The 25,547-nt window shown below is 35.2% G+C and overlaps 1 protein-coding gene across 2 annotated transcripts in view; it reads left to right on the forward strand.

Moving 5' to 3' along the window:
- The window catches only part of TTC21B (tetratricopeptide repeat domain 21B), a 100,853-nt gene that overhangs the window by 57,722 nt on the left and 17,584 nt on the right, over window positions 1-25,547 (forward strand). For both annotated transcript variants that reach the window (XM_027866205.1, XM_027866206.1), the window contains 5 exons: window positions 328-466; window positions 1,970-2,076; window positions 7,466-7,654; window positions 8,818-8,928; window positions 12,944-13,025. In XM_027866205.1, coding sequence (XP_027722006.1) covers window positions 328-466; window positions 1,970-2,076; window positions 7,466-7,654; window positions 8,818-8,928; window positions 12,944-13,025 — 628 coding nt within the window. The remainder of the gene's footprint in view (window positions 1-327; window positions 467-1,969; window positions 2,077-7,465; window positions 7,655-8,817; window positions 8,929-12,943; window positions 13,026-25,547) is intronic.

The raw sequence follows: 25,547 nt of genomic DNA on the forward strand, positions 1-25,547 counted from the left end.
GAACAAGTTAAAGTTTCCATTCTGAATAGTGTTGGAATTAGGCCCATGGGTAACTGCTGTACTGTTAGCTTAGGTAAGGTAGACCTAGTCTCAAAAAAAGGTCAGCTTGATGTCATGTATCATATTTGAAGTTTTAAACCCTTTTTCCATATGTATAATTCACAAATTTAAGCTATTTCAGGAAATGTGTCTATGAACAAGATTATCCTCATTAGTTATGTATGTTTATTGTTTTTAATGTATTTGTTGTTTGTGGTACATGAAAAATAACTATTGTTGAATGCTTTTTAAATTGCCTTTCCCCCTTAAAAAGAGTTTTGTGTTTAGGCAATCACTTACTATGAAGCTGCACTGAAAAGTGGTCAACAAAATTTTCTTTGTTATGATCTGGCTGAGCTTTTATTGAAACTGAAACGTTATGAAAAAGCAGAGAAAGTTATTCAACATGCTTTAGCCCATGAACCTGGTATGAATGTCTTATTAATTTAAAATAACGTATGGCATATTTGTCTAATTTAGTTTTTTTTATCTTTGCTTAAATGTAAATCTTGGTATTCTCAGTGTTTACTGTTCTTTATCTAATATTCCAATGTATTACTCCTTACTAAAAAATTCGTAATTGAAAGTCCAAAACAAATTCATGGAAAGATAATTATTTATATTATAAAATGATTTGTTACTCTCTGGAAGACTTCTTTCTTGTAAATGGCTAGCACTTTGAGTGCATTTAAAATAAAATACAATTTATAAGATTTAAGTTTGTACTTTTCAAGAACACACTTGTTGCCTGCAGTGCAGTTTTATACAAAATGTGTAGATTTGTTGGAATTTTGAAGTGGTGCTGAAGGAATGAAATGTTCAATTAATTTTCACTTAAATGTTTTTGTCTCTTATTCATTTTAAGCATTTTAATGTTAAATACTAGAATTAGTTTTGAATTGGATAATGGTGAGAAGCAGTGTTTGGCTTCAGTAGTATAAATAGCTTTTCTGTAAGTAATGTTGAAGCCAGAGTCCTTTTTTTTCACTTTCAATCATAACAATAATTGTAGAAATCATAAATTAGACTGTTATGCTTTACTTAAAGTGTGTCTTTTACTTCTTTCCTTATGGGTAACATTTGGACATTTTGTTTGCTTTTTTATTTAAACAGTAATCAAATCTTTTATGAATGATTGAAAAATAATGTATTAAGTATTTATGATGTGCTAAGCCTTGGGGATACAAATAGGAAAATGAAACAGTCCTTGGTCTTAAGGAGCTCGCACTCTAATTGAGGAGGTGGCACATAGAGTCTAGCTACATAGTTGATGGAAAAGCCCAGCAGTTCTTAAGGTGCATCAGCAGATCAGGCAGTAAGTCCTGGCAGGGTGCTGTGGCAGGATAGTTGATAAGGACTGGAAGTTCTCCATCTTACCAGTAAAACTATATTTTGTGATTCTTTGCTCATTCAAAAGTTGTGAGTAGTTATTCGAGACTGGTGGGTTGCCTGGAGGGGTCCTGCCCAGTGTTGGGAGTGGGGCCTCAGGGTAGGAGTTGAAAGAAATTCTAGTTTTTCTTCTGCAGTGGTAGGGATAGGAAGAGGGAGGAAAGAGGGTTGGTTAGTGTCCAGCTAAGAGGGCTGATGGGTAGGAGGAGATCACAGTACTGTACAACACTTGATCTGATAGGGGCAGGGGAAAGCATTGAAAAGGGGGAAAAGATGAAGAAAAGATCAAATGTAAATTAAAGTTTTTCATTTGTGTTTATAGACATTTTGTTTTTAATGTAGAAATTACATTCAGTTATCAACTAATCATCTGTCATCTGATTCTTTTACCTATGATTAGACATTTTGTAATTGTTACACTGTACTTTGAAAATTAATCATTTATCAAAAGAGAAATTGAAAACTTTGAAAATGCTTTTACTTTTTATTGTTTAGTTAAAACAAATGTTTTTCTTTTTTTCAACATTTAACTTCTTGATAGTAAGTGAACTATCTGCTCTAATAGAAGATGGACGTTATCAAGTTCTCCTAGCAAAAATTTACAGCAAAATGGAAAAGCCTGCTGAAGCAATCATTGCATTGCAACAGGTAATGATGGAGGAAATATACTACATGTATGCATGCATGGGAACAATGTGGTCACCTCTCCCCATCCCCAGCAATTGAATCAGAAAGAGCAGGGACCAGAAAAATGGATCAAATGAGGAATGTTTACAACACAAAGAAAATTCAGAAAATATAGAGGCTATATGAAATGGCAGTCATTCTGGCTTTAACATTCTGAATAACTGCTTTGAAACTGAAGCAGTGTCATGGCAAAAAACCCTGGATTTCAAGTCAAGAGGTATGGGTTCTAGTCCCAGATCTACCACTAACTAGCTCTTTGATCTTAGACAGGTAACTGAACCTCTTAAAGGCCTCAATTTCTTAGTCTATTAAAAGGGGCAAAGCAGTAAGGCACCATGGGGACCAACTTTAACATTCTAGTTTTTAGTTTAGAATAACTAAAAATAACACTTTATTAAAAGCTTTTGAGATATTGTTGAAATAACTGTTTGGTCTTTTATTATATTTTGTACCCCAGTATAGCAGTGCATTTAATAAACCCTTAAAGAAAAGACATATGGGGAGCAGCTAGGTGGCACAGTGGTAGAGCACCTGCCTTGAAGTCAGGAGGACCTGAGTTCAAATCCGGCCTCAGACCAAACACTTGACACTTACTAGCTGTGTGACCCTGGGCAAGTCACTTAACCCTAATTGCCTGAAAAAGAAAAGAAAAGAAAAGACATATGATTAAGTGGCATCACAATTGTTAGATAACTATAATAGAGTTATAGTTTTCCTGTAGAGAGATAACTAGTACGGAGGCAATGCTTTGCTCGCACAAAATGAGAATGTACTATTTTGTCTTTGTCACCTAAAAAGTCAATTTTCTTTTTGCCACTTTCCCATTTATAAGAAATATGAATAACTTTTTTTGTGTGCATGGAGATGTGTTTCAGTGTAGCTTTGAATTACAGGCACCTAACATAGCTGACTTGAAAGGATAATAATCTGGTTTTTCTTTTTACATAAAATTGAATTTTCAGAAGAAAAATACAGCAGATGTTAGAAAATTGTGGAAGTTGCTTAAACAGTCACAATTCAGTTAAGTAGATTGAACTTTCTATTAAAATTATTAATTCCTTCAGTTTTGAAATAGTGTGCACTACAATTCAACAGCCATTTATTGAACGTGACCTAGAAATGTCTAGGTAGCATGCTAAGTAATTGAGAGTGAAGGAATGATGATCAATAACTCCAAGGACCCCCCATCATCCCCAGGATGCAGCCTGTGCTCAGTTCTAGTCAGCCTCTGTCGAGGCAGGGCCAACTCTATGCCCCTTGCCAGCAAGAAGCAGTGTCAGAAGCCAAGACCTTTGCCCCTTACCCCAAAAGAATTTGGGTCCCATTTGTTTGAGGCAGGGAGTGATTGGGATGGGATCTGAAACCCTAAAAGGAAAAGACCATGTCTTTGGGATCTGTACCCCAAAAAGGAAAAGCTCTGGACTTTCCCACATGGCCAAATCTCTGGCATTTGCCTGAGACTATAATCAACTCAACTGGCCTTTCCTTGTAGCTGGGCCCAATCTCCCAATTCCCTTCTGTTACCTCCCGATTGCCCCTGGCCACATCCCCCTCTTAATCCTATCTGGACTCCCTTCTCCCTTGGCAATGTGGTCCAGTTTCTTGGTGTTCTGCTGCATCACAGTCACTCCAGCTTACTGGCTGCTCCTGTTCAGATCCTCCTTAGACCCCTCCTCCAGTCAACCCAGACTACTTGGCCATTCCTACGTCCCTCCCATAATCTTTCTGTATATAAGATCCATCTTAGCCACCATTAAGGTACTCAAATTCTTAAAATCTGGCCCACTTGCATTAGTGATACAAATGCTTAGATTCCTTAAGAGTCTGGCCAGTATGGTGGATTTCCAAAATCTTGACCACCCCCAGTTGATGATCTAATAAACCTTGTCTTTGGCTAAAAAAACTCCAAAGACCTTACAGTTCAGCAGGGAGAGATAAGATATATATACAAGCAAATATGCTATACAATACTGATTTCAAGATTGCATAAGGTACAAGATGCTTCAAGAATTCACAATAAGACAATCCGAGAGAAGTAGGAAAGAAGCTAATTATAACAATAGCTTCAATAAAATGGTAGTATATAAAAAAAATCAGTCACATTTCTATATATAAATAACAAAATCCAGAAATATGTAATAGAAGGAGTACTGTTCAAAAACTGCAAAATCCATTAAATATTTGAGAGTTATTTTACCAAGGCACACATACAAATACAATTATAAAATAGTCTTTAAAGAAACAAAGAATGATTTAAATAATTGAAGAGATATTCATTGCTCATGTTTGAGCTGTGCAAATTTTAATGAAAAATGACAATTCCACCTAATCTAACTTTCAGATTTAATGCTATGCTAATGAAACCAGCAAGTGAAGAATTTATTGAGCTAGACAAAAATAGCAAAAAAGATTCATTTGGACAAACTATAATTTCAAGAAGATTATTTTTTTAAGTAGGAATGAAGGGGGATTAACACTTCCAGACCTCAAATTAAATTATAAAACAGGAATAATCAAAATTATTTGCTATTGATTAAAAGTAGAAGGGGGCAGCTAGGTGGCACAGTGGATAGAGTACTGGGCCTGGAGTCTGGGTTCACATCTGGCCTCGCTGTGTGACCCTAGACAAGTCACTTAACCCTGTTTGCCTCAGTTTCCTCATCTCTAAAATGAGGTGGAGAAGGAAATGCCAAACCACTCCGTTATCTTTGCCAAGGAAACCCCAAATGGGGTCACAAAGAGTTGGACACAATTGAAACAATTGAACAATAGCAATAACAACAGAAAATAGAAGACTTGATAAGTGAAACATTAAAGTAAGAATTGAGTAAAGTTTAATCCAGCAGCCCAGTGTTATATAAACTTGAAAATATAAATTACTTGGGAAAAATCTCTATTTGACAAGAGCTGCTGGGAAAACTGGAAAGGATTGTGGCAGAAATTCATGTTTAGACTAACATTTTACACCATCTGCTATAATAAAATGAAAATGGGTGTGTGACTTGAATAATGTATTAAAAATCACACTATTAAAAATAAATTAGATTAGAATCAGGACTTTTGGGAAATAAATAATATAGAGGACTAGATATTTTTTCTGATCCCTCAACCTCTCAAATCTCTCCAAAATGGAAAATATGAACCAAAGATAAAGAAGTTTCCATTGTCTCCATGATTTAGAACACCTGGAATCCAAAAGGAGGTTTAAAAAAAATCACGAACTGATTTCTACATTTTGCTCACTCATCACCTCTTACCCACATTCCATGCCATCTGCCCTGAGCCTAGAAAATACCATCATCTCTTTTTTTCCAGCGTCATGGAGATCGCAACTCAAAGCTGTGGAAATCTGCTTTGGCCAGGATAAATAACCAGCATGTCTCTGCTACACCCCAGACTAAGGAAGTTCACTGGGGCCACACAATAGCACTGTGGCAGACAATGTTATGTGCTGCAAAAATGTCTGCAGGAAAGCCAGAAACAGAGTGAAAGGGGCAAGACATATGTCTGGGCTTAAAATAGAGCTCAACTCCACATCCCACCCTTCCCTCCTTCCAGAGCCTCAAAGACCCATACTATAAAAATCACATTCACAGCACCAGCATGGCAGCTCTCTGAACTGTTAGTGCCTGAGCAGAATGCTGAGGAATGGACGGAACAGGACAGGATACAGGAGCAGGACACTAAGTATGTATGGGCTGTGCGACATTCCACTAAGACTGAGGGAAAGTACACAGCATCCAGTGAGGGTGTCCTGTGAATTGCCTAGCACAGAAGGAGGCTGAAACACTTTGAGAGACACCACTATCAGAGGGGGGTGAGTCAAATACTCAGAAAGTAAGTAAAATGGAAAAAGAAGGGGAAAAAGGGACTTTGAAAGTACCAAAGATCTCAGGAAGAGAAAAACTCAAAGACCTTGAACATATACAAGTAAATCAACAGGAATCATTAACAGCCAATAGAAATATGACCTCCAGATCTAATAAATTAGTTCAGACATCTGTGAATTAATACTGCAAAATAAAATGATCCAACACTTAATGAAACAGAGGATCCTGTGGAATGTGACAAGAATATGGAACCACAATACACTGTTCTTGAGTGATTTAAAAAAAGAAATGAGAATTATGAGAACAGAATTTATGACCTATATAGCAAAAAATAATGTAATATAAATACTTAATAGAAAATACAGAATAGAAATGATGAAATTTACAATAGCAAGTTTCACAAAAGAAACAATAGACTAGGAGTGCAAATATACAGAAATGAAGAACAGTCTAGAAGAAGAGAAACAATAACATTAAAAGAAAATATGCTTACTATGTAAGCAAAAATGCTGATGTTGAAGACAGGATGCCTAGAGAAAAACCTAAAGATCATAAGTCTCTAAAAAAAATACTATTTGTTATGTGAGATGGCTGTGGAAGGGGTAGTGGAAGAGATACTTGGGATAACTCTGATGGTGTAAGAAACAGAACACATAAATGCAAACTTAATTTTTGAAAAAGAGTTAGATAAGGTGTTTTTCACAGCTATGCCTAAGGCAGGAGTACTGGATCAAATAGGGAGTGTCAAAGCTATTACAAGGCATAGAATAGTTTTGATTACACAAAATTGAAAAACTTTTTCACTTATATAATGAATGCAACTAGTGTAAGAAGGGAAGCTGTCAAATGGGGAAATATTTGCATCAAATATCTCTGATTCAGTTCTGATTTCAAATGTATGTAGAGAACTAACACAAATATTTAAGACTGAATCATTCCCTAATAGATAAATGGTCAAAGGATATGAACAAACAGTTCTTAAAAGAATTGTAAATTGTTAACAACCATATAAAAGACTATTTCAAATCACCAATAGTAAGAAAACTGCAAATCAAAACAACTTTGAAGTTTTTCACCTTACACCCAGCAAAGCAACCAAGATAACAAAACGTTGGAAAATTCGTTGTTGGAAGGGTTGTGGAAAGATAGGTCCACTATTGTGAGAATCAGTTGAGATAATGTATGCAGTGATTAGCAAACTTTAAGTGTTACATAAATGAGACTATAAATAAAATAAATTTTATTGCTCATGTCATTCAAAATTTTTCATTTTTATACACTTCGAAAGAAAATATAGGTTGTCTCACTTGCGAAAATTTTCATGGGACATTTTCACTTTAAATTAATTATGAATGCAAAATGAGATATAGGAAAGGCATTTTGTTTGCAAACAAACTACCAGGCCAGTAATGTGGGAAATGTTATGTTACAGTTATTTGTAAATTATTTACTTATAATGCAATTTTTCTTTTCTTTTCCTTCTTCCATTTTCTCATGTCATCATCCTTTATTGCTTTCAGGCTCGAGAATTACAAGCCCGAGTACTAAAACGTGTTCAAATGGAGCAGCCAGATGAAGTTCCCACACAGAAACAGTTAGCAGCTGAAATTTGTGCAGAGATTGCAAAACATTTTGCTGCTCAGCGAGACTATGAGAAATCAATTAAATTTTACAAAGAGGCTCTTGTTTATTGTGAAACAGATAACAAGGTCAATTGTCTTATAAATTTTCCATAGTGTCTTTGATACCAGATACCTTCAAATTTCTCATAATACCAAATTCTATCTTATCATATAAACATATGAGAAGAAATCTAACACAAATTGCATTTTGAAAGAAAATGAAAGAAATGTTGTTAGGAAACAAATTCAGAATAAAAACAAAGATATTGGTATCATGCCTCAGGAAATGTTTAGCAAATGAAATTATTATGAAAAAAGTTCCATGTATAAGTGTAAAATAAATCTCTAAGTCATTGTTTTCAAGTGTTCTTCATCATGTGATTCAGTAATTAGTTTTAGCCCATTTCAGACTAGATACATAAATTTGTGATTAGGACATGATTAGTAAAATTGAGGTGGGAAAGTATTTGGTAGATATATCTAAAATAAAAATGTATGGGCAAGCTTAATTCATTTTCCTGCTTTTCTGCTAGCTGAAATTCGATTATTCTTATTAAGATCTACTTAATTATTAAGCTAAACAAGCATACTGTGCTTGTAAAATTTCTTGAATAAAAGAAGAGACAAATATCACTGTATTCTGAAAGTTAAAGCTTGTGTTTGCAAATTTTGAACCTAATTTATTGTTTTTTGGAAGTGAGAACAAAATTTAAAAGTATTTTTTAAGGATTACTGAAATATAACAAAACAAACACTTCCCTTTCCCTAATAACCAAAGGTATAGTATTAGTTTGTTGAGTATCAGGGAATAAAAGAAACCTTAGAAATTATCTAGTCTAACCCCTTTGTTTTACAAGTAAAGAAAATTGCCTAAAGAAGTTATGCATTGCCCAAAGTCACACAGCTAGTTAGAAGTGGTAGAGAAAGGGCTTGAACTACTCTCCTTTCCAACTCTTGTGACTCCAAGTTAAGTACTTTTTCTACTGTACCACATTGTGTTTACAAAAGTTGAAATTGCAGAGTTTTTTAAAATCCTGGAAGAATTACAAAAAACACATGGAAAGCATCTGATGTTTTTCTACTACCATAATATTATATTTAGGATCTAGCCCTGTATTTTTCAACTCAGCTATTTTTTTGGCTATCCTGAAATTTTAGTCTTTGGCAAAATATTTCTCTTATTCACAATATAGTTCTAGAGATTCCTGAAAAATTTCATATGTGTTAATTTTTTTCATATATATATATAGGCAATGTTGGAACTTGCACGTTTGTACCTGGCACAAGATGACCCTGATGCCTGTCAGCGTCATTGTACACTTCTACTCAAGAATGACCAAGATAATGAAGCTGCTACCATGGTTAGTGAATTTTGCTATAAGAAATTCAACTACAACAAATATAAGTATTTGTTTTTCTTTACACCTTCTCAAGAGAAATTGCTGAAATAATTATATGTTCCAGGTAAAGTTTCAGAAATTATGTATGTTGTGAGTTAAGTTCCTACTTCAGTGAGTCATTGTGACATAGATGACCTTGGGTACAGAAACACAATGCCCAAGGATCACAAGTTCCATCAGATCATTGATGTGGGAAAGGCTTGGTTCTGGTAGCACACTAAGGCAACTTTCCAAGGACCAGCCTAGCTAATTATGGAGAAGCTCATTATCAGTAAACTTGCCATTTAGTGATGCATTCTTCAGCAATGGCAAATTATAAAACAAAGAAAAATGCAAATTGTCAGTCCTATGAGGCCTCCTTCCATTTCTACAATGATAGTGGCAGAGTGGCAGAAAACTGCTAAAGCACCATTTTAGACAACCTGTAAACATTAACTTAAATATTAATACTCTTCCTGTAAAATCCTTTTTTAATCACTAATGACTATATGTACTACCAGGGGAATTGAATCATCAATCTTGACAAAAAAAAAAAGAAAATCTTGAAACAGAACTTCAGAGTTAAAATTTTACCTCAGTAAATTTATCCAAGTCCTTTATTTTTTCTAGGTCATTAATTAAACCACACAGAGCCAAGCACCAATCTGTTTGGCACTTCTATGGAGACCTCTTTCCAAGTTAGCATCACATCTTTAGTAACTTTTTCTGGTCCCAGCCATTCAAACAATTCAGAATCCACATAGTTATGCTAGTCTAGTCTTCATAACTCCCCCTTTTCCACACAAACAGTATGAGAGACTTTTATTAAAATCTAGGTGAATTTTATCTGCAGCCTTCCCTTGATCTGTTGTTATAGCCACCTTACTTCAAAGGATATACAATCAATATGGCATGGTTCCCTCAGAAAATATTGGTTTAACTATTTCTACTTGAAAAACAGCACAGATGAAGGATGTCTGTTATCCTTTTGCCTGTTACTGATTGTTATTGCATTTAACTGCACAGCTCATAGAACTGATTTATGAGCATCCTGGTTGGACAATGAACTGGCTCCAGAATGGAAGAGGAAGACGGTAGATGGGATGACATTTGGGAAATTACGTAGTACTTTTAAAGATCCCGGTCCCCTCTCTGAAACAAAAGCCCATCTTTTAAACATCAGTATTCATCGGGTGATACGGTTTCACTGTGAGTCAGTTACTATAGAATGGTCAACCAAAAGGGAATACCTTTTGGTAAAGGTGCATGATGGGTATGAGTGAGCCACAAGTGTGTTACTAAAAGAATTGTACAGGCATTCTGTAAAGGATACTATCAGAGATAGAGGTCTTACCAGAAAAGGCAAAACTGACAGTGAGGGATGACAGCTGGCCCGCATACTTGTCAAGATCTGGAGGAAGATCTGCAGGACATTGGGTGGACCTCCGTGGAAGATTTATTGGAGAACTTGAAGATTCAAGCAGGATGTGTATGTGGTTGCAATCTGCAATAGTGGAAGGAGTTACCCACATTGCAAAGATTAAGGCTATTCTTACCATTAATAAGAAAAATGGCATCATAGTTAAGTGAATAATGTCAAAACTTGAATTTATACTTCAATTAGTTGATTTCTTAATATTAATCAGAAAAAAATCAAATTAATGTTTATTCTTTGAAGAATAAATACAGTTGTGACATCACTAAATTTGTAACTAGAAAACAGTATTTGTTGACATTTCAAGTGTTTGTGGGATAGAAAGATGTATTTTAAGGCAGGTAGATAGGCCAGTATATAGAGCACTGGTATCAGAATCAAGCAGACCAGAGTTCAAATCTGTCCTCAGATACTAACTCACTGTATAACTGGTAGGCAAGTCACTTAATTTTGGTTTGCTTTGTTTTCCTTATCTATAAAAGGGGGATCAGGGTGGTTGTGAGTATCAAATGAGATAATGATTAGCACAGTGTATAGCACATAGTAGATGTTACATAAATGTTACATAAGTGTTCATTTCTTTACAGAATTTAACTTCAGGAGTTTAGACTTGATATACACAGATAATTTCTGTAGCTTGACAGATAAATTCTCAATTGATTTTACTGAACCTCATATAATCTAATCTGTTTGACCAGGAACTAGTGTCTAAAAGCTGAACTTTTGGGATCTGCTTATGCTACCTGGTTTAAAGATTGTTCATATATGGTATTGAAAGAATATTTTGCTTATTCAGCAGAGTATTTGATCTGTATTCCCTCATTCAGATTTTTTTTTTTTGCCTTCATTGCTGTGGTATACATGAGGGTGTTTTAGTTAAGTTATTTCAGAACATGGGATAATGGTACAGTTCAAGTCTTTACTTGTCTTTTTAGCACTAAATTATTCTTCTTGACCAAAAAGATATTTAGACTACTTTCATATATTAGAGACTAAAATTAAGAACTTGGTCAGATACAGTAAGATAATTTGATTTTTGATGTCACTTTCATCCAGCATCATATTTTTACTTAGGTTATTTTAGGACTAATACATGTTTTAAAAATGTGTGTTTTGATTTATGTTCTTTGGAGTTTGAGGAGAAGGCAGAGTTTTTGTGGAAGTTCATACAAGGAAAGCTGCAGATGATATGATAGGTGTAACAGATAAAACGTGTAGTCCAGACCTAATGTCTGGGTTTACAGGGATTGGGTTCTATTTCGGCGACGGTTTTGGGAGAGAGAGGGTAAGGGTTCTCACAAAATTTTCACTTTGGGTTATGTCACCCAGAGCTTCCCTTGGGAATATCATAATATAGCTCATGTCTAGGTCTCCACAGAAAAAAAGTAAAAGAGCTTTCAGCTCTGATGAAAACAAATACTCAGACTAACAAAACATTGAATACTGAGCGGTTTTATTTTACCTTACAAAAAACGCTAAACACAAAGGACTTAAACAAAGAGCCAATAAACAGTCAAAAACACTTCTTTCCTGCACTGATGAGTCTTACCTCCCCCAGAGGAGACTGATAACAGTCGTCCACTTAAGAGTCATGGCTCCATCGTAAGGGGACAACCTCTGGGGTTTATAGAAAAATCAACCCTCCTTCCCTGGGTTGCTGCAGGAGCTCCTACAGCCTACTGACTCATAGAAGAACCATCCTCTGATTAAAGCACTGTTAAACAAGGAAAGCACTAGAAATTCCTAGAAAGTCAACTCCTCCTCTCCTTCAAACTCCAGTCCATCTCACCCAGGGAATGACACAATTCATCACACACTGGAAATTTCAAGAAAGGAACTGGTAGCCTCATTTTGTCACTTATCATCCATCTAACCATGGTCAAATCATCTAACTTCTCTGGACATCAATTTCCTATACAAAATAAAAAAGGTTAGATTAGATTACAGTCTTCCAAGATTAAAATACTGTGATCTATTTATTCAGTGATTCAGGTGCATTATTGAAATATCTAAGGTGAAAAGCACAAGAGATGCCCACTTTTAAAGGTATAAACAAAAAAAGAGACTCACATAAGAATGTTAATTTTTAATTCTATTAAGGTATTGATAAAACTGTAGCCAATGGTAATACTATTTTACCTCTTCCACTATCAATTTTGGGTAACATTTTCATCTAATATGACCCTTTCAGCAATGTGAGAGCAAAATATACTTGTCAGCTTACTTTTGGACCAAACATTTTAGGCAATCAATCCTTTTAAATTATGCCTAGAAACATATAATTGATGAAAATATAATTTTATGCTAACAATGGGATCCAGTTTTCATCTTTCGTTACTTCCCTCCATGCTAGTCTCAGAGCAAAGCTTCTGTTGTTTTAAAGAGAGCTAGAACCATCACCCCATGGTATCCTGTAGGGTGAAAAAAGACTCCTTTTCATGTATCTTTGTACTTTCTTCATGTTTTCAGGCTATGTTTTTCATGTTTATAAATCCAGTGTTACAGAAAACACTTTTGAATATGTGACAATATTTTTAAAATAATTAATATTTACTTTTGCAGATGATGGCTGATCTCATGTTCAGAAAACAGGACTATGAACAAGCAGTATTTCATTTCCAACAGCTTTTAGAACGCAAACCAGGTAAATATTTTCTAAGTGTACTTTCAGAATGTGAAAATAATATTAAGTTCCTGTTCTAGTAGATGTTAGACATGAATAATTTATCATAATCTTTTTTGAATGCTGCAAAATAATACTTAATATGCATGTCTCTGAAATTTTTGTCATTGAAAAGGATTTGTGGTTGAAGGTAAGTCCAGTAAGTCTTTTGGTTGTTCCAAGGTCCTATATCACTTCAGTAATATGTAATCCTGAGATAGTATAAGCAGTACAGTTAGTCGTTCTTAATGTGCAGACAACTCAAAGAACTGAAAATGATACCACTCAGTATATTTACTTAATTAAAATGCATTTGAGTATTTAGACAACCATATATGCCATTAGCTTCACTTTTTACTTATACTTGACTATTATCACTTCTGGGGGCACTCCACTTTTGCACATTGCTAGAGATCATGACTTCCATGATTTATAGCCACATAGGATCACCAGAAGAATATGGACATTTGAAAAGATGGGCTTTACAACCCTGGGTAAGGAGGTACTACAAGCTCAGGATCACTGAAGACTTTGAACAGTTTCTTAAATGTCACTTATCGTGTTTGTTTCTTCTTACTCATTTCTGGGTTCTGATGATTGTCCATTTGCCAGTATTTACCCAAGGTATGTAAACTGATTTACTAACTCAAAAGCCTGCCTATCTAATTCCTCATATGCTTGAGTTTTCTCATATGGATTGCTAGGCTAATATGTGTGTCTGTAGAGCTCTTTGATCCACACTCTCTTTAATGTTCTGAGGCTTCGTTTAATAATTTCAGGGCCATCTAAAAACAGGAGCATCTGGAGACACCTCTATTCATGAGTAATCTTTTTTTTTTCCATTTGGACCTTGAGCACAGCTTCCTCTATGACACTGGCAAACCTCTTGTTATAACACTTCAAACAATCTTTGAACAATGTTATCTCTGTGTCAGAGTCTTATATGATCTTAACATACGCATGGAAGATACTTTATGGAGAAGAATTTTAAAAGACTTAAAGGTTGCATTTTGTTCTGCTGAATTAAATGCTTTTTTGTAATTAACATAGTAAACACAGCAGAATCTTGTATTCTCTGCACCTTTCAAAAGATCATCAGTAAGAGGACTTCTGGGAGTGGAACCAAGGTAGTGGAGTAGAGAAAACACCCCCTGGCTGTCCCCTCAAACAACTTTTAAATAACACCTCAAATCAAATTCTGGAATGGCAGAGCCAACAAAAGCTCAGAGAGTAGGACATTCTTCTAGTCCAAGGCAACTTAGGAAGTCAGAAAAAGAAATCTGTGACATAGGGGTAGAAGCTAAATAGAGCCCAAATGAATGAAACACTCTTGGTGGGACCAGGTGGTAGTAACACAAGCAGCAGCAGCTTTAGGAGCTCTCAAGCCAGAGATGGTAAGGAGACCTGAGAACTAGTCAGAAAGAGATCATAGGAGACTCCTGTGCTAGCACCAGATGCAGGACCAGATGCCATTTGGCAACTCCATTGCTTATACCCACTTTTGGGTCTCTAGATCAAGGGTGAAGAGAGAATGGAAGCCCTGAGAGGTAGTATCACTGTTGGTTACAAGTAATCAGTGACCCTGAGAAACAATATCACTTCCAGTCTCAAAGGATCAGGGATCCTGAGGAACAGTATTGATTATAATTCCACGATATCAGGGACCCTTTCTGGTAAGGACACCTCTACCTAGATCACACTACCTTGAAAGCACCAAAAATTTCCAAACCCCCAGAACTTGCGCTCAAAACAGAAGCATGTAAAAGCCTGAATATTGACAGTGACCTGACCACTCAACACCAGGAACAGAGCCCAAATTTGACCTAAAATTCAAAATCAAGAAATGGGGAGGAAAAGTGAAAGGAAAAAAAATCACAAGGTATCATGGGGGTAGGGAAGTTCAAGACATAAACTCTGAAGACAATTAGGTCAAAAGAACTACAAGCAAAACCTCAAAGAAAAAGTGTGAATTTGGATACACATTGAACAAGAATTCCTGGAAGAACTAAAAAATAATTTTCAAAATCAAATTAGAGTCAGGGAAGCTAGGTGGCACAGTGGATAGAGTACCAGCCCTGGAGTCAGGAGGACCTGAGTTCAAATGTGGCCTCAGACACTTGATACTTACTAACTGTATGACCCTGTGCAAGTCACTTAACCCCATTGCCTAGCCAAAAAAAAAAATCAAATAAGAGTGGTAGAGGGAAGTGAGGTAAAGAAATGAAAGCAAAGGAAGAAAATTATGAAAAGACAATTAACAGTTTGGTAAAAGAGGCACAGGGCTAGGTGGCTCAATAGATAGAGTGCTGAGCTTGGAGTCAGGAAAACCTGAACTTATATCTGACCTCACACGTTTACTAGCTTTGTGACTCTGGGCAAGTCACTTAACCCTGTTTGCCTCAGTTTCCTCATCTGTAAAAGGAGCTGGAGAAGAAAATGGCAAATCACTCTAGTATCTTTACCAAACAAAAGAAAAAAAACCAAATAGGGTTATAAAGACTCAGACACGATTGCAATGACTCAACAACAACAAAAGGGACACAAAAAATATTGAAGAAAATACCAGCTTAAAAAACAGGATTGGCCAAATGAAAAAGGAGGTGTGAAAGTTCACTGATGAAAATAACTTCTTAAAAAGTAAAATTGGTGAAATGGAAAAAGAGGTACAAAAGCCTGCTTAAGGAAATAATTCCTTAAAAATTAAAATTGGACAAGTGGAAGCTAATGATTGTGTGAGACATCATGAAACAATGAGACAAAGGATGAAAAAAAGAAGAAAATGTGAACTATTTCATCAGAAAAATAACTGGGCTGGAAAAATAGATTAAGAAGAGATAATTAAATAATTATTGGATTACCTAAAACCCATGATCACCACCTGAAAGAGATCACAAAATGAAATCTTCCAGGAATATTATAGCCCATTCCAGTGTTCCTAGATCAAAGAGTAAATACTCAGCAGCCAGAAGAAAACCTCACAAAAGATTTAGCAGCTATCAGATAAAGGAGCAGAAAGCTTGGAATATGATATTCCAAAGGCAAATGACCTGGAATTACAACCGAGAATAACCTACCCAGCAAAACTGAATATAATCTTTCAAAGGAAAAAAATGGATATTTAATGAAATAGAGGACTTTTTAAGTATTCCTGATGAAAAGACCAGAGTTGAAGAAAAAATTTGACTTTGAATAAAAGACTTAAGATGAGCATAAAAGGTAAACTTGAAAGAGAAATCATAAGGGACCTGTAAGGTCCAATTGTTTACATACATATACACACATACATACATCTATATATAACATATGTACATACATATAAAGATGATACATGTAACTTGTAAGAAATTTATCATTGCTAGGCAATTAGAAGGATTCTATATAGAAGATACAGGAGTGAGTCGATTATGTTGAGATGATGTAAAAAAATGGATGAGAGAAATAGGGATGCCTTGGGAAAAGGAGAAAGAGAGAGAAGGAATAGGGGGAAATATATCACATAAAAGAGGTGTGCAATGAAGAGCTTTTACACTGGAGGGGAAAATGGTGGGGGAGGGTTGACAACATTTGAACCTTCACTCACATCTAATTGGTTCAAAGAAGGAAGATACATACATACATACATACATACATACATACATACATACATACATGTGCACATACACTCAACCCATAATAAAATCTGTCTTCCCCAACAGGGAAGTAGAAGAGGAGGAGCATAAGGGAAAGGGGAAAATGGGGTGTCAGAGAGGCAAATAAAAGAAAGCAGCGGTCAGAAGTAAAGCAGACTTTAGAGGAGGCACAGAATGAAAAGATAGTGAAGAATAAACAGAAGAAAATAGGATGGAGAGAAATGTGGTTAGTAATCATAACTGTGAATGTGAATGGGATGAACTTACCCATAAAACAGAAGCAAATAGCAGAATGGATTTTAAACCAGAATCCAACAATATGTTATTTACAAGAAACACACTTGAAATAGACACACAGGTTACAGTAAAGGGATGGAGCAGAATCTGTTACGCTTTAGCTGAAGCAAAAAAGGCAGAGGGTGGCAGTCATGATCTCAGGGAAATCAAAAGCAAAAATAGAACTAATTAAAAGGGATGAGAAGGAAAACTACATATTACTAAAAAGCACCGTAGAGCATGAAGTAATATCAGTACCAGACTTATGTGCACCAAATGGCTTGGCCTCCAGATTATTAAAGGAAAAGTTAAATGAGTTACAGAAGGAAAAAGACAGTAAAACTATACTAGTGGGGACCCTTAACTTTCACCTCACAGAGTTAGATAAAGCTAACCATAAACTAAATAAGAAAGAAGTCAAGAAGATGAATAGAATCTTAGAAAAGTTAGATATGATAGATCTTGAGAAAAGTGAATGGAAATAGAAAGGAGTATACCTTTCTCTCAGTTGTACATGACATCATCATAAAAATTGACTGTGTATTAGGGCATAAAAACCTCACAAGCAAATGTAGAAAAGCAGAAATATTAAATGCATACTTTTCAGACCATAGTGCAATAAAAAATACATTTAATAAAGGGCCAAGGAAGCATAGATTAAAAATTAATTGGAAACTAAATAATCTAATCCTAAAGAATGAATGGGTCAAGGAGCACATCATAGAAACAATTTCATTAAAGAGAATGACAACAATGAGACAATATTCCGAAATTTGTGGGATACAGTCAGAACAGTACTTAGGGGAAAATCTGTATCTCTAAATATGTGAAAGAGAACAAGAGAAAATCAATAAATTGGGCATGTAACAAAAAAACTAGAAAAAGAACAAATTAAAAATCTCCAATTAAGCACCAAAACATAAATCCTGAAAATGAAAGGAGACATTAATAAAATTGAAGCTTTAAAAATTGAACTAATAAATAAAACTAAAATCTGGTTTTATGGGGGAGGGGAGAGTGAAAAAAAAAGTAAGCCATTGGTTGATATGACTTTAATTAAAAAAAAGAAAACCAAATTGCTAGTATCAAAAAAAAAAAGGGTAGATGAACCACCAATGGAGATGAAATTAAAGTAATTATTAGGAGCTATTTTGCCTGATTATAAACTGACAATCTAAGTGAAATGTATGAATATTTACAAAAAATATAAATTGTCCAGATTAACAGAAAAGGAAATAGAATACATAAATAACCTTATCTTAGAAAAAGAAATTGAACAAACAGGAGCAGCTAGGTGGCACAGTGGACAGAGCACTGGCCCTGAAGTCAGGAGGACCTGAGTTCAAATCTGGTCTCAGACCAGACACTTGACACTTACTAGCTGTGTGACCTTGGGCAAGTCACTTAACCCAAATTGCCTAAAAAAAGAAAAATAAAATAATAATAATAATAATAATAATAATAATGAAGAGAAATTGAACAAGCCATCAGTGAACTCTCAGAAAAATCTCTGGGACCAGATGGATTTGCAAGTGAATTCTACCAAACATTTAAGAACAATTAATCCTAATACTATATAAACTATTTGAAAAAAAAATAGGTAAAGAAGGGGTCCTATCCAATTCCTTTTATATCACAAATCTGATTTTGCTGCCTAAACCAAAGAGCAAAAACAAAGAAAGAGCACTATAGACCAATTTCCTTAAGGAATATCAATGCAAAAGATGTTAAATAAAATATAAGCAAGAAAATTACAGCAATATATCAAAAAGATCATACACTATGGCCTTGTGGGATTTATATCATGAATGCAGGGCTGGTTCAATAGTAGGAAAACTATCAGTATAATTAACCATATCAGTAACAAAAACAACAAAAATCATACATTTATATCAATAGATACAGAAAAAGTGTTTGACAAACTATAACACGTTCCTTTTAAAAACACTAGAAAGCATGGGACTAAATGGACCATTTTCTAAAATGATAAGTCCTGTCTGTCTAAAACCAAGAGCAAGCATTATCTGTAATGGGTATAAACTCAGATTTCCCAGTAAGATCAGAGGTAAACACTGTCATTCAGTATTATAGTAGAAATTCTCACAGCAATAAAGAAAAAGAAATTGATGGAATAAAAATAAGCAATGAGGAAGCAAAACTATCACTCTTAGTAGATGATATGATTGTATGCTTAGAAAACCCTAAGAATCAACTATAAAACTAGTTGAAACAGTCAGCAATGTCAGCAGAGTTGCAGGGTTTAAAATAAATCTACATAAATCATCAGCATTTCTGTATACTGTCACCAAATCCCTTCAGCAAGAGATAGAGGAATTCCATTTAAAGTAACTGCAGACAATATAAAATACTTGAGAGTCTACCTGTAAATATAAACCCATGGATTATATGAACACAATTATAAAACACTTTTAACACAAAGTCAGATCTAAACAATTAGAAAAATATTAATTGCTCATGGATTGGCTAAACCAACATAATAAAATGACAATTCTACTAAAGTTGATTTACTTATTCAGTGCCATAACAAACTACCAAAAGTTTTGGGGGTTTTTTTGGTAGAGCTAGAAAAAAATCACAGATTTCATCTGGAAGAACAAAAGATTGAGAATATCAAGGGAATCAATAAAAAAAAATATGGAGGAAGGTGTTCTAGCAGTTCTAGATTTCAAACTATATTTCAAAGTGGTAATCATCGAAACAGGATAGCTAGGTAGAACAATGGATATAGTAGCAGGCCTGAAGTCAGGAAGACTCATCTGCCTGAGTTCAAATCTCACCTTAGATGCTTACTAGCTATGTGACCTTGGGCAAGTCACTTAACCCTGTTTGCTTCAGTTTCCTCATCTGTAAAATGAGCTGGAGAAAGAAATAGCAAACTACTCCAGTGTCCTTGCCGAGAAAACCCTAAATGAAATCACAGAGTCAGACACCGCCAAAATGACTTGACACCGCCAATAATCATCAAAACAGTCTGGCACTGGCTAAGAAATAGAGTCATAGATCAGTGGAATAGATTAGATACAGAACACATAGTAGTAAATTACCATTGTAATCTAGTGTTTGATAACCCTAAAGATCCAAGCTTCTGGATCAAGCTTTAACAAAAAATTCTGGCAAAACTGGAAAGTTGTTTGGCAGAAACTAGGCATAGACCAACATCTCACACCATATAACAAGATAAGATCAACATGGATAAATGACTTAGTAAAATTAGGGGAGCATGGAAAAATGTACCTGTCAGATCTATGGCTAAGGGAAGAGTTTATAACCAAACAGGAGATAGAGAGGATCACAGGAAGTAAAGTGGATAATTTGATAATATTAAATTTTAAAACTTTTGCAGAAACAAAACAAATGCAACCAAAATTATAAGGAAAACAAGAAACTGGGGGAAAACTTTTTACAGCAAGTTTCTCTGATAAAGGCCTCATTTCTCAACTATATAGGGAACTGAGCCAATTTTATAAAAAAAAATAGGAGCTGTTCTCCAACTGATAAATGGTCAAAGGGAATGAGCAGGCAATTTTTAGAAGAATAGATCAAAGCTTTCAGTTGTCACATTGAAAAATGCTCTAAATTATTACTGTTCAGAGAAATGCAAATGAAAACAATTTTGAGATACCACCTCATACCTATCAGATTGACTAACAGGACAAAAAATGAAAATTACAAATGCCGGAGGGGATTTGGAAAAATAAGGGCACTAATGCACTGTTATTGGAGTTGGAGAACAAGTTGGAACTATGCCCAAAGGGCTCTAAACTGTGCATACCCTTTGACCTAGAAATACTACTACCAGGTCTGTATCCCAAAGAAAATGGAAAAGCTCCTATCTGTACAAAAATATTTACAGAAGCTCTTTTTGTGATGGCAAAGAATTGAAAATTAAGGGGATGCCCATCATTTGGGTAATGGCTGAAGTTTTGGCATATGATTGTGATGGAATACTGTTGTGCTATAAGGAATGATGAGTAGGATAGTTTCAGAAAAACCTGGGAAGGCTTATATGAACTCATGCAAAGTGAAATGAGCAGAACCAGGACAATATTGTACATAGTAACAGAAATATTGTAAAAATAATCAACTCTGAAAGACTTAGCTACTCTGATGAAGACAGTGATCTAAGAACTCCAAATAACCCATGATGAAAGATACTGTCTACCTCCAAAGAGAAAACTGATGAACTCTGAATGCAAATTGAAGCATATTTTTTTTACTTTCTTTTTCTTTTCTTCTTTTTTGTCTATTTTCTTTTGCAGTGTTGCTAATATAGAAATATGTTTTGCATGACTTCACATGTATAATTGATAGCAGATTGCTTTGTTATTTGAGGCAGGGAAAGAACTTGGAACTCAAATTGTTTTTAAAATGATTGTTTAAAATTTTTTATATGTAATTGGGAAATATTTAACAAAATAAAAATATTTTTTAAAATTCATCCGTGAAAGCCTAGCCCTTTCTCATGTTTTCATTATTGATACATTGATCCTTTTTATAAAGATTTTTATAGAGATGAGAAAGTAAGCAATAAAGGTCAGTCGTTATTGATGCCTTCTATCTTCAATAGACTAAGAAGGAAAAAAAATTTTGAAGTAGCTCATTGCTAACCATTTCATTGTTTTAATTTCCATTTCCCTCATTATTTCTTTCCTGTTCCACTAATATCTCTGAGAGAAAGGCTTCTAGCACCTTGGGTGGATCCCCTGTGGCAATCTTATGGGAGGACATGGATGAGAATTGTACAAGATGAACAGGAGTTCCCTCATCAAAGAGGTCACTGATCCCTGTCCATTGGACTATCATTTGGCATGCCTATAGGTGTCTGAGGTCATTTTTAAAGCTTCTAGCTTTGACTGTTTCAGTTTTTAATAGGCTGCTATTTAAAATACAAGTATTAATTATTTACCACTTTTGTTACTTTCTGAGGGCTAGATACCTCTAAGCAATTTAAATTTTCTCTCATCCTGTCAGCTCTCCTGCCATTTGTTCTCTTTAAGCATCTTTTCTTTTTTTCCATAGCGTATCTAGTATATCAGTGAATTCTGGAGGGGATAGATGCATGTGATATATTGTATTTACCCCCAATCTGTCCTAATTCAGGGATACTTTTCTAGGTAAAGTATGTAACTTCACTGATTAATTAAAAGAATCAGACCTATACTTTCTGTACTTTTTGAAATCATTTGTAATAATTCTCTGCCATTCATCTTTAACTATTTTAGGAGTTTATTTTACCTCCCTTCAGTTATAGGAGTTGTATCTCACTACCTGTCACCCAGGTAGAAATGGTTCCAAGTATTAGCAGCTTTGGCTTAGTGAGTTGGCTACCTTAGGCATGTATAACTGAATAGTCACCAAGCATTTATGAAGTGCTTAAGATGTGCCAGGCACAGCTACTTAGATACTAGGAATACAAATAAAGGCAAAACTAGCCCTGCTCTCAAGGAACTTATGTTCTCATGGAGAAAACAATGTATAAATAGGTACATGCAAAATAGATACAGAGTAGGTAGAAGGCACAGGTAGCTGAGAGGACTAAGAGAAGCCTTCTGAAGAAAGTGAAATTTGAACCGCCTTGGAAGAAGCCAGGGAAACTGACAGAAGATGGAGTGTGGGAATGGCAAGTTGGCCATTGTAACAGAATCATATAGTGCATGGAGAGAAATAAAGTGTAAGGAGACTGGAAAGGCCTCCTTAACAATAACATAGGGGCCAGGTTATAAAGACCTTTAAATGTCAAACAGAGCAGTTTATTTGATCTTGGAGTTTATTTTAAAAGGAGAGTATTATATGGTCAGACCTATAGGAAAAGGAAATCACTTTGGCAACTGAAGGGAGTTAAAGATGATTAAAGGGGGACAAGAGTTGAGACTGCTCCACCAGTTAGACTATTACAGTTATTTAGGTGAGAGTGATAAGAGCCTGAACTAATATATGGTATGAGTAGAGAGAAGGAACATGTACAATAAATGTTGTGAAGGTAGAAACAAGATTTGATACTGAGAGTGAAGGGTAGAGGATGATGCCATGTTTGCCTGGGTGATTGGGGAAGGGAAAGGAACAAGTATTTATTAAGCATCTGCTCCGTGCTAGGCACTGTGCTAAGCACCTTAACAGATATTCTCACATTTTATCCTTACAACAAGCTTAAGAGGGTAGGTACTGTTCTTATCCCCATTTTACAGATGCAGGAACTAACTCAGGTAGAGGTTAAGTGACTTGCCTAGGATCACACAACTGTTAATGTCTGGGATTTGAACTCATCCTCCTGTCTCAAGGCCCAGCACTCAATCCACTATGCCACTTAGCTACCTAGGAAGATGGTGATGTCCTTGTCAGTAACAGGGAAGTTGAGAAGAGGGAAAGGTTTGGGAGGAAAGGTAAAGAGTTCTGTTTTATGTATAAGTATGAAATGCCTGTAGGACATCAATTCAGGATATCTGAAAGGCAGTTGGTGATAAAGGACTTGAACTCAGGAAAGAGATTAAGTAGGGCTAAATGTGTAGATCATCTGCATAGAGGTGATAATTGAACCAGTGGAACCTGATGGGATCAGCAAATAAAATGGTGTAGAGCAAAAAGAGAAAAGACCAAGGACAGAGCCTTGTGGGACACATATTGTTAGTGTTTGTGGGGTGGAGGTAGATGCAGTAAAGGAAACTGAGAAGGAATGGTCATAGAAGTAGAAAGAGAACCAGGAAAGAGCACTGTTGCAAAAATCTAGAGAAGTGAGGGTATCTTGGCTAATACTCATTTGTAAACAAAATGTAAAACTCATGTAGCAGGATTGTATATGTTTACAAACTATTCTGTTCATCCCAGCCAACCTCCATCCACCACTGCCCTCTCTTCAGCCGCTTAACTGTTTCAGACATTTTTTCTGTCTGATTTAACTCATTCTAGCTGGCTAGAAGATATTTCCTTTCTTACTTTAAGCACACCATCTAACAACAACAAACACCATGTCAATCAAGTTTAATAGTTTTTTTTTCCCATGATGTTATTTACTTATATGTAAAATGGTGATGTTATTTGAATTAGCAACTTTGCAGGGTTATTGTGACTTTATATAACTTAGAAACAAATCTCTTCATAAAAGAGATGCCATATAATTATCCACCAAAAACCTTAATGATGTTTGTCTTAACACAGGAAGGACAGGGGCCTATGAGTGGCAGAGTAGTAGAGTAAGTAAAAATGGTGACAGGCAAAGTCTTGAAACCAAGACTATCCATCTGCCATCCAAAACAATAGCAATGTTCCAGGGACCGTGCTAAGCACTGAGGATACAAAAAGAGTCAAGATAGTCCCTACCCTTAAGGAGTTTACAATCTAATGAAGTAGCTATAATAATCAGAGGCACAGTACTGAAGACACTTTCCTTTTGCTTAATAAATACTTGACTGACTGACCTCTTAATCTGATACCTAAAATTCTACTTTGAATCTTAGTTGAATCTGCAATCTTTTATTTCTGTGTGATTCTTGTGCATATCCTTCTGTAAATCCTTTATAGGGGATCCACCCAATACATCTTAACAACTGAAGAATTGACCAAAAGTTTTAAAGAATTCTTTAATTTGAATTCTGAGCAAATGCTTTGCACTATATTCATGTCTACCATGGATCAACATTTCTCATTGCCTTTTGTGAGACCTACCACTACAAAATATTATGGGAATGATCTGCATGTATATAAAGATTATACATACATAGTATCCTTGATGAAAGTATCAGGAGAGAACAGGAGTGCTTTTACAAACAATATTCTGTAGCCATGACCATGAACATGGTCAATTGAACAATTGACCAAAAGTTTTAAAGAATACAAAATCCTGTAGTGCTTATTGTTTGTTAGTTAACTAAAAAAGCATTTGCTTTATAGAGCAAAAGGCCACATTAAGGGCTTTCTTTCAACAATGTGTCTCCCATGTAAGTCAGAATTATATAATAGTCCCTGAAAGACATAACAATTATAACCTTGCTTCACCCTCTGATTAATTATATTACATGAGACATAAAATAGGGAGATTGTATACTTACCAAAGGTATTTGTCACTATCATGGAATGTCTGGTTTAGAATTCAAATTAAAGAATTTCCAAGGCTAAAATAAGATCTTCTAGACTATAGGTCTTAACTTTGGGTCCATGGACCCAAAGCATCTATGGATAGATTTAAGGGGTTCCATGATCTTGCTTTTAAAAATATTTTCATATCTGAATTTCAATGAAATTAGTTTCTTTTGTTATACTATGTCTTATTTTTTGCATTAAAAAAGTCTAAGAAATGGTTCATATATTTCACCAGATTTCCAAATAGAAGTTCATGTCATTAAAAAATGATAAAGAAACTCTACTCTAGTTCCTTCCATTTATGAATGACCTTATATTTTGGGACACCCAGCACTTAATATGTACATATCAGGGGCAGCTAGGTGGCGCAGTGGATAGAGCACCAGCCCTGAAGTCAGGAGGACCTGAGTTCAAATGTGGCCTCAGACCAAACACTTGGCACTTACTAGCTGTGTGACCATGGGCAAGTCACTTAACCCCAATTGCCTAAATAAATAAATAAAAT

Source organism: Vombatus ursinus, unplaced genomic scaffold (genome assembly GCF_900497805.2).
Source record: "Vombatus ursinus unplaced genomic scaffold, bare-nosed wombat genome assembly UNPS02014779.1, whole genome shotgun sequence".
Taxonomy (NCBI): Eukaryota; Metazoa; Chordata; class Mammalia; order Diprotodontia; family Vombatidae; genus Vombatus; species Vombatus ursinus.